Below are 15,894 nucleotides of genomic sequence, written 5' to 3' on the forward strand. Positions count from 1 at the left end.
CTTTCATTAAATTCTTTATCTACAAAGAGTCACAGCTTCATTAACTCTTAATGTTTCTCCAGGTTCTCGTCGTTTCTTCTCTTTGACCTTCTGAAGTTTATTTGGACTGATTTATATTTGAGGAAACTTCAATCTCTTATTTTCAAGATGCCATTTTGTCTGTGACGTACACACTGTGACATACACACACTGTGACATACACACACTGTGACGTACACACTGTGACGTACACACACTGTGACATACACACACTGTGACACGTACACACACTGACATACACACACTGTGACGTACACACACTGTGACGTACACACACTGTGACGTACACACACTGTGACAGTACACACACTGTGACATACACACACTGTGACGTACACACTGTGACTGTACACACTGTGACATACACACTGTGACATACACACACTGTGACGTACACACTGTGACGTACACACTGTGACATACACACTGTGACGTACACACACTGTGACATACACACTGTGACGTACACACTGTGACGTACACACTGTGACGTACACACTGTGACATACACACTGTGACGTACACACTGTGACATACACACTGTGACGTACACACACTGTGACGTACACACACTGTGACGTACACACTGTGACATACACACACTGTGACGTACACACACTGTGACATACACACTGTGACATACACACTGTGCACACATACACACACTGTGACGTACACACTGTGACATACACACTGTGACATACACACTGTGACGTACACACACACTGTGACGTACACACTGTGACATACACACTGTGACGTACACACACTGTGACGTACACACTGTGACATACACACTGTGACATACACACACTGTGACATACACACACTGTGACGTACACACTGTGACGTACACACTGTGACGTACACACTGTGACGTGTGTGCAGTGTGTGCAGGTGTGTGCAGGTGTGTGCAGGTGTGTGAGTGTGTACAGGTGTGTTCATGTGTGTTCAGTGTGTGCAGGTGTGTTCAGGTGTGTGGAGTGTGTACAGGTGTGTTCATGTGTGTTCAGGTGTGTGCAGGTGTGTTCAGGTGTGTGGAGTGTGTACAGGTGTGTTCATGTGTGTTCAGGTGTGTGGAGTGTGTGCAGGTGCATTCAGGTGTGTGGAGTGTGTATCATGTGTGTTCATGTGTGTTCATGTGTGTACAGGTGTGTTCAGGTGTGTACAGGTGTGTGGAGTGTGTTCATGTGTGTTCATGTGTGTACAGGTGTGTGGAGTGTGTGATCATGTGTGTTCATGTGTGTTCAGGTGTGTACAGGTGTGTTCAGGTGTGTTCAGGTGTGTTCAGGTGTGTTCAGGTGTGTGTACAGGTGTGTGAAGTGTGTTCATGTGTGTTCATGTGTGTACAGGTGTGTACAGGTGTGTTCAGGTGTGTTCAGGTGTGTGGAGTGTGTACAGGTGTGTGGAGTGTGTACAGGTGTGTTCAGGTGTGTGCAGGTGTGTGGAGTGTGTTCATGTGTGTACAGGTGTGTTCATGTGTGTACAGGTGTGTTCAGGTGTGTACAGGTGTGTTCAGGTGTGTGCAGTGTGTACAGGTGTGTGGAGTGTGTACAGGTGTGTGGAGTGTGTACAGGTGTGTTCAGGTGTGTACAGGTGTGTTCAGGTGTGTGCAGGTGTGTACAGGTGTGTGGAGTGTGTTCATGTGTGTACAGGTGTGTACAGGTGTGTTCAGGTGTGTAGAGTGTGTACAGGTGTGTGGAGTGTGTACAGGTGTGTGGAGTGTGTACAGGTGTGTTCATGAGACGGGCTCAGGTGTGTGTGCGTCGGCCATGTCAGTGTGTGCGTTTGTCTGCTGTCACATTAAACATTGTGGATCTATTTCTGAAGTTGAATTACAGGTTTGTTTATTTTCTAAGAATATCTTGAAAAACATTCCAGAGCGACGAGCAGGCGGCACGACTCCCACCCGAGCGCAGCAGACAGCACCTTTAAGACTGAAGGGGCCAGACGCGGCAGTGCTTCCGGCTGCGCTCTCTGTGTGTGTGTGTGTGTGTGTGTGTGTGTGTGTGTGTGTGTGTGTGTGTGTGTGTGTGTGTGTGGGAGGGCATTGTTCTGTGTGAGTGGAGCTGCACTGGGCCTGTGCTCGGCTCTGGGCTCTGAGCTCAGAGTGGCTCCCAGCGCCAGACTGGACGGCGATGCGCGGTTTCCTCACTGATAGCAAATCGGTTCATTCACATCTAGTTCTAGTTTCTGTTGAAGGTTGAAACGAGCACCACTCCCAGTCTCAGGGCACAGCGGGCGCTTACGAAACCAAACGCTCCGACCGAGGCCCGTGGAAACGCTTCACGCAGAACACGCCGTCTCACTGTAAACCCTCTGACCCACGCGTTTAACACGGCAGAGAGTTACACCACAGAGAGTTACACCGAGCTCAGCTGGAGACACACTGTTGTTTTAACACATTTTCTCTGCATGTAAAACTCACACCACTGATGACACACTCCTCCTACCCCTTGACCTCTGTCCCCTCTGGTCTGTGGGTCTGTGTGGGTCTGTGGGTTTATGGGTCTGTGGGTTTATGGGTCTGTGGGTCTGTGGGTTTATGGGTCTGTGAGTCTGTGGGTCTGTGGGTCTGTGGGTCTGTAGAGACTGTGGGTCTGTGGGTCTATGGGTCTGGGTCTATGGGTCTGTGGGTTTATGGGTCTGTGGGTCTGTGGGTTTATGGGTCTGTAGGTCTGTGGAGTCTGTGGGTCTGTGGGTCTGTGGGTTTATGGGTCTGTGGGTTTATGGGTCTGTGGGTCTGTGAGTCTGTATGAGTCTGTGGGTTTATGGGTCTGTGGGGTCTGTGGGTCTATGGGTCTGTGGGTCTGTGGGTCTGTGGGGTCTGTGGGTCTATGGGTCTGTGGGTCTGTGGGTTCTGTGGGTCTATGGGTCTGTGGGGTCTGTGGGTTTATGGGTCTGTGGGTTTGTGGATCTATGGGTCTGTGGGTTCTGTGGGTCTATGGGTCTGTAGGTCTGTGGGTCTGTGGGTCTGTGAGTCTGTGGGTCTATGGGTCTGTGGGGTCTGTGGGTCTATTGGTCTCTGGGTCTGTGAGTCTGTGGGTCTGTGAATCTGTGGGTCTGTGGGTCTGTGAGTCTATGGGTCTGTGGGTCTGGAGTCTGTGGGTCTGTAGAGTCTGTGGGTCTGTAGAGTCTGTGGGTTTGTGAGTCTGTGGGTTTATGGGTCTGTGGGTCTGTGGGTTTGTCGGTCTATGGGTCTGTGGGGTTTGTAGGTCTGTGAGTCTGTGGGTCTGTGGAGTCTGTGGGTTTGTGGGTCTGTGAGTCTGTGGGTCTGTGAAGTCTGTGGGTCTGTGAATCTGTGGGTCTGGAGTCTGTGGGTCTGCAGAGTCTGTGGGTCTGTGAGTCTGTGGGTCTGTGGGTCTGTGAGTCTGTGGGTCTGTGGGTCTGTGGGGTTTATTGGGGTCTGTGGGTCTATTGGTCTGTGGGTCTGTGGGTCTGTGGTCTGTGGGGTCTGTGGGTCTGTGGGTCTGTGGGTCTGTGGGTCTCTGTGGTTCTGTGGGTCTGTGGGGTCTGTGGGTCTGTGGTTCTGTGGGTCTGTGGGTCTGTGGGTCTGTGGGTCTGTGGGTCTGTGGGTCTGTGGGGTTTATTGGGGTCTGTGGGTCTATTGGTCTGTGGCTCTGTGGGTCTGTGGTCTGTGGGTCTGTGGGTCTCTGGTCTGTGGGTCTGTGGGTCTCTGGTTCTGTGGGTCTGTGGGTCTGTGGGTCTGTGGGTCTGTGGTCTGGGTCTGTGGGTCGTCTGTGGGTCTGTGGGTCTGTGGGTCTGTGGGTCTGTGTCTGTGGGTCTGTGGGTCTGTGGGTCTAGTCTGTGGGTCTGAGTCTGTGGTCTGTGGTCTGTGGGTCTGTGGGTCTGTGGGTCTGTGGGTCTGTGGGTCTGTGGGTCTATGGGTCTGTGGGTCTCTGGTTCTGTGTCTGTGGTCTCTGGTTCTGTGGGTCTGTGGGTCTCTGTCTGTGGGTCTGTGGGTCTGTGGTCTGTGGGTCTGTGATCTGTGGTCTGTGGGTCTGTGGTCTGTGGGTCTGTGGGTCTGTGGGTCTCTGTGGGTCTATGGTCTGTGGGTCTGTGGTCTGTGGTTCTGTGGGTCTGTGGGTCTCTGGCTCTGTGGGTCTGTGGGTCTCTGGTTCTGTGGGTCTGTGGGTTCTGTGGGTCTGTGGGTCTCTGGTTCTGTGGTCTGTGGTCTGTGGGTCTCTGGTTCTGTGGGTCTGTGGGTCTCTGGTTCTGTGGGTCTGTGGGTCTGTGGTTCAGTTCCTGGAGGGCCCCGGTCTTGAGGCCCTCTTCTATTTCTGGGAGGTGACTCGGTGACTGGGAGTGACGTGGAGAGACGTGGAGCCGGGGGTCTGGGCTCTGGGCTCTGGGCTCTGGCGCGGCGTCTGTCTCTGATAGTCGTATCGCTCGGGGCTTTTAGGCAGGAGTCGGGCCGTTTACGCGCCGACGCCAGAGCCGTTATCAGGCCGACTTCAGATTAGCTCATAATGAGCATCCTCCGACCGGGAAGTGAGGGGCTCCTGAGAACAACAACAAGTCGAGCTGCTGAGAGATCTGAGTTTGGACGTCGCCATGGAGACCGGACGATCAGTCTTCACCAGAACAGCAGAACAGGCCCCAACGAAGCGCCCCCCGAACACTCCTGACCCCCCACCCGAACACTCCTGACCCCCCACCCGAACACTCCTGACCCTCCACCCGAACACTCCTGACCCCCCACCCGAACACTCCTGACCCCCCACAGACTAGTAGTAGTAGTAGTAGTAGTAGTAGTAGTAGTAGTAGTAGTAGTAGTAGTTTAGTTTATTTTCTTCAGTTGTGTTTTTAATCATGTTTTACACATTTCACATCAAACTCAGACCAGAGGAGTTTGGGCTGAAGTGAAATCACTGAATGTCTGACTCTGTTTACTCTGTGAACAAACAACAAGAACAACTCGAAAACTACTGAGAAAAGAGAAAAAATAAATAAATAAAAATCATCAACATTTATCCCAGACACACTGACCTGCTTCTGTTGCCTCGTCTTTTTATTTCTCTGTACAACAAGAATATTTCTTTAAATCGTTCTAGTGCTCTGGATTTGTCTATAGAATTAAATTTTTTTTTTTTTTTTTTTTTTTAATGCCTTAATTGATGTCGGTTCTTTTAACCATCATCAAGACTCCTCCACAGATCCTAGACTTGTTTTTGTTTTTTTGATAAACTCCTGTTCTCTGGGACCCCCCAAACACTCATGACCCCCGGACCTACAGAGAGAGAATATTTATATAATTATAATAATAAAATAATAAAATAATATTAACAATATTCTTCTGACTCACAGTTTGTTCTGCAGGCGTCGCTCAAACACTCACTGAAATAATCCTTTTACTCTAATGATAAATAAATAAAACTTTTACTTTAACACAACATAACATAAGGACATAAGGAGTTGTTGTACAGTTGTAGGGAGTATTATCTGTGACATAAGGGTGAGTTGTTGTACAGTTGTAGGGAGTATTATCTGTGACATAAAGGTGAGTTGTTGTACAGTTGTAGGGAGTATTATCTGTGACATAAGAGTGAGTTGTTGTACAGTTGTAGGGAGTATTATTTGTGACATAAGGATGAGTTGTACAGTTGTAGGGAGTATTATCTGTTACATAAGGGTGAGTTGTTGTACAGTTGTAGGGAGTATTATCTGTGACATAAGGGTGAGTTGTTGTACAGTTAGTAGGGAGTATTATCTGTGACATAAGGGTGAGTTGTTGTACAGTTGTAGGGAGTATTATCTGTGACATAAGGGTGAGTTGTTGTACAGTTGTAGGGAGTATTATCTGTGACATAAGGGTGAGTTGTTGTACAGTTGTAGGGAGTATTATCTGTGACATAAGGGTGAGTTGTTGTACAGTTGTAGGGAGTATTATCTGTGACATAAGGATGAGTTGTACAGTTGTAGGGAGTATTATCTGTGACATAAGGGTGAGTTGTTGTACAGTTGTAGGGAGTATTATCTGTGACATAAGAGTGAGTTGTTGTACAGTTGTAGGGAGTATTATCTGTGACATAAGAGTGAGTTGTTGTACAGTTGTAGGGAGTATTATCTGTGACATAAGGAGTGAGTTGTTGTACAGTTGTAGGGAGTATTATCTGTTACATAAGAGTGAGTTGTTGTACAGTTGTAGGGAGTATTATCTGTGACATAAGGGTGAGTTGTAGTACAGTTTCCCAGGGTGTTGTGGGGTTTTTTTGTGGGGTTTTTTTTGTAGATCTTTTTCTCTTCAGTTTTCATATTTGGTCGGTTCAGATTCATTTAAATTGTTTAATTGAACTTTTCTTATTCTGAGTTTTTTCTTCTGTTTGACGACTTGACTGAAGCTCCAGGGACAGAGACATGGACAGAGACATGGACAGGGTTTAGGACAAGGTTAGGGTCAGGATGAGGGTTTGGGACGGTGTCAGGGTTTGGGTCATGGACAAGGGTCAGTGACAGGGAGGGTCAGTGTCAGGGACAGTGTCAGGGACAGTGTCAGGGACAGTGACAGGGACAGTGTCAGGGACAGTGTCAGGGACAGTGACAGGGTGACAGGGACAGGGTCAGGGACAGGGTTTGGGACAGATTCAGGATTATCACAAGATCTTCATTCTCTGGACTCTGACTGTGGCTCTTTCCTCTGACTCTGGTTGCGGCTCTTTTTGGCTCTGGAGTGTGTGGAGTGTGTGTCGTGTGTGTGTGTGGAGTGTGTGAAGTGTGTGTGTGTGGAGTGTGTGGAGTGTGTAGTGTGTGTGGAGTGTGTGGAGTGTGTGAAGTGTGTGTGTGGAGTGTGTGTGTGTGTAGTGTGTGTCGTGTGTGTGTGTGGAGTGTGTGCAGTGTGCAGAGTGTGTGTTTCCGTGTGTTCGGGGCCGGAGTTGAGGCGCGCGGAGCTTCGTTCTGTGTTTCATTCATCACTTGTTAAACTCTTCGGTGTTGGGTGTGACTTTATCATCGGGGGGCGGGGCCTACGCGGCTCTCAGCCAATCAGAGCCGGTAACCTCTGCGCTCGGCCAATCAGAGCCGAGTGTGCCGGAGCTGCGCTGGAGTGGATCATGTTCTCGGGTGGGCGGGGCGCGCGCGTACGGAGCTGGAGTTTAACTCTTCCGTGACATCTTCACGAACAACAACAGCAACAAGTGGATCCACCGCAGCCTCCGCGGAAAAACTGAACAACAAAAAACAAACTATAAAAACTTTTTTGATTTGTACAAATCTGTGACATAAAAACACGTGTCCCACAGTCCGTGAGCTGCGTGGACAGTCCCACAGTCCTCGTGTTTTTACTGGAGGATTGTGTGTATTGGCTCGTGCACAGTGTCTATATTTGACTTTATTGATTAATTTCTCCGTGTCCAGTTCCACGCGGCGTGGGTTTTGCGCGCGTGCGTCCGCGCGCCGCGTTTGTTGCGTCATAAACTTGATTTCCTTCGGTCCGTAGATTCAGCAGCAAAAGACTCGGCTCTTTTAACATAAATATAAAGTTCCTTCATAATTCAGATGATTAAAGAATGTTCCGTGGGCCGGTGTCCCGCGTGTCCTCGGGCTCGTGTCCTCGGGCTCGTGCGCGTGTCCCGCTCAGGACAAATGGACAAAGTTGGTTTGGAGTTTGGAGTTTGGTGTTTTCTCCTTTAAGAGTTAAGAAACTCGAAACCTTGTTTGCGCAACAGTCAGTGCAGCTCCCAGCCGCCAAAGTGTCTAGACTAGCACATGATGGGAGTCAGCCAATGGCTCCAGCGCTCTCCTTGGGGGCCCCGCGCGCGTGTGTCTGTGTGTGCGCGCGTGCGTGTGAGGAAGAGGGGCAAAAGGAAAAGAGAGAAAACGCTGAAAGAAGAGGCTGTGCGCTGGAGTTTGGCGGAGAACGAAGCTGGACGTTTCGGATTTGAGACTCAGACATTTCCCCGGGACCCGCCGCGCGCTGCACGGCTCTTTTACGGCTCTTTTACGGCTCTTTTACGGCTCTTTTTCAGGATTAAACCCTCCGCGGTCCGGTCTGCGCCGAACAAAGTAGTTTGGAGCTTTAAATCTCCGCTCGGTGCCGTGTTGCGCCCTGGGCCACTCGGTTTGGATCTGGTGGAGTTTTTGTTCGTCGCTCTCGGTTGTTTTTGGGTCTCGGAGATGTTTTTTCGCTTTAAATCGCTGCTTTGTGCGTGAATGTGCGTGGATCGCAATGCTGCAGCTTGTTTTTTCTCCCGTTTTGTTTTAGACCAACTCCACTTAATGTGGAGGCTCCGCTGCTCGCGCGCTGGCTGTGCACGCGTGCACGGCATTCCTCTCTCATTCATGTTTGGCACCGAGCGTCTCCACATCAGTTGTTTCAGGATCGGCTCATTACACGAGAGTAAACGCCATTTCTAGACTCGAAGTTGTCGTATGTTCAGGACGAAACGCTCGGGTCTTGTCCGGCGACTCTGGAGAAGCCGTTTGGTCCCAGACCGAGACACCGAGGACAATGGAGGAGACACCGACGAGCTGTGCGCGACCAACCCGGAGAAGATTCCCAAAACGGAGTTCCGAACGATGACCCCCGGCGGCTCTCCCGTGCGGCCCGCGGGGGACGGGGGCGCCCCGGGGGGGCCCGCGGACCGAGGCGGGGGCGCGCCGAGCCCCCAGGGCCGGGACCGCGAGAGCGAGACCGTCACGTGCTGCTTGTTCAAAGACAGGGACCACCCCGAGCCCCCGGGGGACCCGGGCTCGTGCCAACTCACCCGGGGGACCCCGCGGGACGCGCCGCCGGAGCAGGAGCTGAAGACCGCGGCTCACTGCCTCCTGAAGCGGCTCAAGGAGCGGGCTCTGGACGCGCTGCTGGAGGCGGTGGAGTCGGGAGGAGGCGTGCCCAGCGACTGCGTGATGGTGTCCCGCACGGAGCTGCGTGTGGCCGGTCACGCCGCGTCCCCGCCGCTGCTCGTGTGTAAACTGTACCGCTGGGCGGATCTGACGCACGAGGCCCAACTCAAAGCTCTGCGGGAGTGCGCGAGCTTCGGGCTTCAGGACGAAGCCTCCGTGTGCTGCAACCCGTACCACTACAGCCGCCTGTGCGGGCCCGGTGAGCCGATACTCGATACACGATACACGATACACGATACATGATACACAACACAACCCGTACCTCTACAGCCGCCTGTGCGGGCCCGGTGAGACTTCGGCCTGAGGGCTGCACAACACACGAGATACGATACACATCACAGCTCTCAGCTCTGGGGTGGTGTGTCCTGCAGTTGAGGACAGGTCCAGTAGGACAGAGCTGTGGATCTGAGTCTCAGTGACAGGGTGGACCATGGACCATGGACCGTGGACCTGTGGACCATGGGGACCATGGACCGTGGACTGTGGACCATGGACCATGGACCGTGGTCCAGGAGCTGAAGTTCTGATCTGTAGCTCTGGTGTTGTTGTTGTTGGCCACAGTGAAGCTCTGGTTTAAATCTTTTCTGTGACCCGGAGCTCGGACTGAGCTCAGTCACACTCCTGCGGGACCTGACCCGGGCACACAACAACTGCACCATGTTTGTGTAACTGGAATCACAAGAGGAGCTCCTGGTCCAGATCCATGTGCCCTGCTCCAGTGGGCAGGACAGTGGGCATAGAGGTGATGGTCGGTGTGGTGGGCAGAGGGGAGGGGGCAGTGATCTGGCACACCCCGGCACACGGGTCACTTGACCCCGGTGACCCGGCTGACCTGCTGTCGGCCTGGATCATGTGCAGAGGCGTGTGTCAGTATTTCTGTCTCTCACTGGCACCGGAGCTGGAATTTCCATAACATCCATATTTACTAGAGCCAACTGGCAGCAGCTCCTCCGCCAGAACGCCAACTATATCAGGACCATCTCAGCAGAACCGGGACTCTGGGCCACAGCAGAACCGGGACTCTGGGCCACAGCAGAACCGGGACTCTGGGCCACAGCAGAACCGGGACTCTGGGTCACAGCAGAACCGGGACTCTGGGTCTCAGAGTCTTTTGATCCACTTCTGGTTCTGTGTTTGGGGAAATATTCGCTGCACTTTTTCTTTGTGAACCTCAGATCTTTCTGGTTGTTTTTTTGTCTGTGTCAGATTTGAGCCGTAAAAGTTTGAATGAAAATCGTCTCTGACTCGTTACAAAACTGAAGCTCTGCAGTTTCATTCTGTTGTTGAGTTTCATGATTTAAAAATGATTCTAGATTCAGATTCTGAGGTTTGTGTGTTTGTGGCTTCAGCTGCAGTTTCATCGTTTATCGTCTGGATTTACTTCATCGATATATCGATATATCGAACTTCAGAGTGACGTGACAGGAGCTGTGCACACGTACACACGCACACACGCACACACGTACACACGTACACACGTACACACGTACACATGTACACATGTATACATGTACACATATGCATACGTACACATATGCACATGTACACACGTACACACGTACACACATACACACGTACACACGTACACATGTACACATGTACACATGTACACATATGCACACACACGTACACATGTACACATGTACACATATGCACACGTACACATGTACACACGTACACACGTACACATGTACACATGTACACATGTACACATACACACATGTACACATGTACACATGTACACATGTACACACGTACACATGTACACATATGCACACGTACACATGTACACATGTATGCACACGTACACACGTACACATGTACACATGTACACATATGGTACACACGTACACATGTACACATGTACACATGTACACATATGCACACGTACACATGTACACATGTACACATATGTACACACGTACACATGTACACATGTACACATGTACACATATGCACACGTACACATGTACACATGTACACATGTACACATGTACACATATGCACACGTACACACGTACACATGTACACATATGCACACGTACACATGTACACACGTACACATGTACACATGTACACATATGCACACGTACACATATGTACACATGTACACATATGCACACGTACACATGTACACACGTACACATGTACACATATGCACACGTACACATGTGCACACGTACACATGTACACATGTACACATATGCACACGTACACATGTACACACGTACACACGTACACATGTACACACGTACACATGTACACACGTCCACATGTACACATGTACACATATGCACACGTACACATGTGCACACGTACACATGTACACATGTACACATATGCATACGTACACATATGCACACGTACACATGTACACACGTATACATGTACACATGTACACATGTACACATATGCACACGTACACATGTACACACGTACACACGTACACACGTCCACATGTACACATGTACACATATGCACACGTACACATGTACACACGTCCACATGTACACATGTACACACGTACACATGTACACACGTACACATGTACACACGTACACATGTACACATATGCACACGTACACACGTACACATGTACACACGTACACATATGCACACGTACACACGTACACATGTACACATATGCACACGTACACACGTACACTGATCAGACCAGAACCTTTCACTACGAAATGTAATGTCCCTGCAGTGTGCAGAGGGCAGTGTGTAAAGGGCAGTGTGCAGAGGGCAGTGTGCAAAGGGCAGTGTGCAGAGGGCAGTGTGCAAAGGGCAGTGTGCAGAGGGCAGTGTGCAAGTCCTGTCACATAAGAGGTCATACACATAGCTGCCAGTTGCTGATGTGTGTTGTGCATGTGCGTGTGTGTTGTGTGTTTGTGTGTGTGTGTGTGTGTGTGTGTGTGTCTTGTGTGTGTTGTGTGTTTGTGTGTGTGTGTGTGTGTGTGTGTGTGTGTGTGTGTTGTATGTTGTGTGTGTGTGTGTGTTGTATGTTGTGTGTGTGTGTTGTGTGTGTTGTTGTGTGTTGTGTGTGTTGTGTGTTTGTGTGTGTGTGTGTGTGTGTGTTGTGTGTGTGTGTCTTGTGTTGTGTAGTGTTGTGTTGTGTTGTGTTGTGTAGTGTTGTGTAGTGTTGTGTGTGTGTAGTGTAGTGTTGTGTAGTGTTGTGTTGTGTAGTGTTGTGTAGTGTTGTGTAGTGTTGTGTTGTGTAGTGTGTAGTGTTGTGTAGTGTGTGTTGTGTTGTGTAGTGTAGTGTTGTGTTGTTGTGTAGTGTGTGTGTAGTGTTGTGTAGTGTGTGTAGTGTTGTGTGTGTGTGTAGTGTAGTGTGTGTGTTGTGTAGTGTAGTGTGTGTGTGTTGTGTAGTGTTGTAGTGTTGTGTGTGTAGTGTTGTGTAGTGTTGTGTGTAGTGTTGTGTTGTGTGTAGTGTGTGTGTTGTAGTGTGTGTGTGTTGTGTAGTGTAGTGTAGTGTAGTGTTGTGTAGTGTGTGTGTGTGTTGTGTTGTGTAGTGTGTTGTGTAGTGTTGTGTAGTGTTGTGTGTGTTGTGTAGTGTTGTGTAGTGTTGTGTAGTGTTGTGTGTGTAGTGTTGTGTTGTGTAGTGTGTGTGTGTGTGTGTGTTGTGTAGTGTTGTGTAGTGTTGTGTAGTGTTGTGTGTAGTGTTGTGTTGTGTTAGTGTAGTGTTGTGTAGTGTTGTGTAGTGTGTGTAGTGTAGTGTGTGTAGTGTAGTGTTGTGTAGTGTTGTGTAGTGTGTGTAGTGTTGTGTTGTGTAGTGTTGTGTAGTGTGTGTGTGTTGTGTTGTGTTGTGTTGTGTAGTGTTGTGTGTGTAGTGTTGTGTAGTGTTGTGTTGTGTAGTGTTGTGTGTAGTGTGTGTTGTTGTGTATGTGTTGTGTTGTGTAGTGTTGTGTAGTGTTGTGTAGTGTTGTGTTGTGTAGTGTTGTGTAGTGTTGTGTAGTGTAGTGTGTGTGTGTGTGTAGTGTGTGTTGTAGTGTTGTGTAGTGTTGTGTGTAGTGTTGTGTGTGTAGTGTAGTGTGTTGTGTAGTGTTGTGTATGTGTTGTGTAGTGTTGTGTTGTGTGGTGTAGTTGTGTGTTGTTGTGTAGTGTTGTGTAGTGTAGTGTTGTGTAGTGTTGTGTTGTGTTGTGTAGTGTTGTGTAGTGAACATGTCTAGTTTATTTAGTGTTAAGTGTAAATTCTGCTTTTGTCCAGAAGAGCTCAGTGTGTGTATGTGCACACACAGGTCTGAACACACAGGCCTGAACACACGTCTGTACTGAACACACACTCAACACACACTGAACACACACTCAACACACACTGAACACAGGTCTGAACACACGTCTGTACTGAACACACACTCAACACACACTGAACACACACTCAACACACACTGAACACACACTCAACACACACTGAACACACACTGAACACACACTGAACACACACTGAACACACACTCAACACACACTCAACACACACTGAACACAGGTCTGAACACACGTCTGTACTGAACACACACTCAACACACACTGAACACACACTCAACACACACTGAACACACACTCCACACACACTGAACACACACTCAACACACACTGAACACACACTCCACACACACTGAACACAGGTTTGCTCTGAGCTGGCGCCGCTCTGACTCTGACCATCTGAGCCACAGAGTTCAGTTCCTGCCAATTACTGCGCCACTCTTAAAGGAGACACACACTTCTCCTCCGCTCCACTCCTCTCTCTCTCTCTCTCCTCTGTCCTTCTCTCTCTCTCTCTCTTTCCCCTCTTCTCTCTACTCTGCTTTTCTGTCTCCTCTCTGCTTCTCCTCCTTTCTCTCTCTCTCTCTTACTCCTATTCTCGTGAATACTGCGCTCACTCTTAAAGGAGACACACACTTCTCCTCCGCTCCGCTCCACTCTCTCTCTCTCTCTCTCTCTCTCTGCTCGTCTCTCTCTCTCTCTCTCTCTCTCTCTCTCTCTCTCTCTCTCTCTCTCTCTCTCTCTCTCTCTCTCTCTCTCTCTCTCTGTCTCTCTCTCTCTCTCTCTCTCTCTCTCTCTCTCTCTCTCTGCTCGTCTCTCTCTCTCTCTCTCTCTCTCTCTCTCTCTCTCTCTCTCTCTCTCTCTGCTCGTTCTCTCTCTCTCTCTCTCTCTCTCTCTCTCTCTCTCTCTCTCTCTGCTCGTTCTCTCTCTCTCTCTCTCTCTCTCTCTTCTCTCTCTCTCTCTCTCTCTCTCTCTCTCTCTCTCTCTCTCTCTCTCTCTCTCTCTCTCTCTCTCTCTCTCTCTCTCTCTCTCTCTCTCTCTCTCTCTCTCTCTCTCTCTCTCTCTCTCTCTCTCTCTCTCTCTCTCTCTCTCTCTCTCTCTCTCTCTCTCTCTCTGCTCGTCTCTCTCTCTCTCTCTCTCTCTCTCTCTCTCTCTCTCTCTCTCTCTCTCTCTCTCTCTCTCTCTCTCTCTCTCTCTCTCTCTCTCTCTCTCTCTCTCTCTCTCTCTCTCTCTCTCTCTCTCTCTCTCTCTCTCTCTGAGGTCACTCTTCGCCTCTGGGCCTCACTTCCTTTGGGGAGTTTTTCTTTTCTGGCAGAGGAGAAGGAAAGAGTTTGTGTTTAAGACGAGCAGAGATCCACGAGTCTTCACACGGACGAATCCAAAACCAAAACTCCCAAATCCAAAACTCTCTCTGTAATAAACCTGTAATAACTGTGTAATAACTGTGTAATAACTGTGTAATAACTGTGTACTGCTGCTGTGTTCCAGAGTCGCCTCCACCTCCGTACTCCAGACTGGCCGTCAGAGAAGACCACAAGCCTCTGGGTGAGTGACTCGTCTGGAATCTTTTGTGTCTTTCGTGTCTTTAGAGTTTTTAGAGTTTTTAGAGTTTTTAGAGTTTTGGCTGCAGATGTTTCGTTCAGACTCATGAGACGAGTTCAGTCACACACAGAGTTTAACGTTTGCACTTTACTGTATTTTGTTTTTACCCTAAAATACTGAATAATCTCCGGGGCGTTTATTTGTTTCAGTCACTTAACAGACCAGGCTTTTATTTGAGACCAGGTGGATATTTGGAGCTGGAGATTAAATCCTTTGTCACAAAAATCTTGCTCAGCAAAATTCGGAAAATCTGGTCCTCAAATTCTTTTAACCAGTCTGACGATAATTCACAGTTTTTAAGCGACGTCCTAGTGGCTCCTTTGTCTTCACCTCGTCTCCTTGTCCTCCGTCTTTCCTCGACCTTTTGTCACGACTTTCCTCTGACGCCGCAGCAGCTCCGATCACATCTCTGCTTCCTCCAGTCGACAAACTCAAGTCATTTTACCAAAACTCCTAAAAACTGCTTCCATTTCCTGCCGCTGTGTTTCTCCATCTTTCTGTTTTACGTCACTTGGAGATCAGGATTTCACAGAGACGTCGTCTGTTCCTCCAGTTTTTCAGTGAAACTCTCTGTGTGTCGCTGCACAAATCATCACATCTTGGTTAAATAAAACACAAACATTTGGAACTGGTGGTTATTTATCCAAATATCCACCTGCTCTCGGTCTTTAAAGGGACTCAGCTGTTAATTGAAATCCAGAAATTATTTGGTATTTTACGTTAAGTCTTATTCTGATGACACAGAGAGAGTTTGTGTTGGTGACTCTTTAATATTTCTCATGTTATAATAATAAGATGTTGTTCACAGTCATTTTGTTCAGTTTCAGTGTAAAATTATCACTACAAAAGTAAATGTTAAAGGTGCAGTGGTGAGAAAAGCTCGACTGAAGAATAAAAACAAAGAGTGAACCAAACAAAGTTCAATATAGAAAAAATCTCTCTCTGTATTATGTAGGTTTGTCGTGAAAACAAATGATGAAGCTCGAAACATCGCTCCAGAGAAATATTGTGAGAAACGATGATACTGAAACGAATTTATTTAGATTTATTTATTGTCATTGTAAGAAATACAACGAAACTTCGACAGAGCAGATCTGTCGCAGTAAAAATGAACAAATAAAGACACATCCTCACATCCATACC

At 48.7% G+C, this 15,894-nt stretch overlaps 1 protein-coding gene across 1 annotated transcript in view; it reads left to right on the plus strand.

The window, feature by feature from the left end:
* Nucleotides 1–7,757: 7,757 nt before the first annotated feature.
* Nucleotides 7,758–15,894, plus strand: part of smad6b (SMAD family member 6b) — a 47,780-nt gene continuing 39,643 nt past the window's right edge. Inside the window, exons 1-2 of the mRNA XM_020925479.2 lie at nucleotides 7,758–9,079; nucleotides 14,638–14,694. Coding sequence (XP_020781138.2) covers nucleotides 8,407–9,079; nucleotides 14,638–14,694 — 730 coding nt within the window. The 5' untranslated portion in view covers nucleotides 7,758–8,406. The remainder of the gene's footprint in view (nucleotides 9,080–14,637; nucleotides 14,695–15,894) is intronic.

The sequence above is a fragment of the Boleophthalmus pectinirostris genome, unplaced genomic scaffold (assembly GCF_026225935.1).
Source record: "Boleophthalmus pectinirostris isolate CB_2022bp ecotype Guang Dong unplaced genomic scaffold, ASM2622593v1 HiC_scaffold_2, whole genome shotgun sequence".
NCBI lineage: Eukaryota > Metazoa > Chordata > Actinopteri > Gobiiformes > Gobiidae > Boleophthalmus > Boleophthalmus pectinirostris.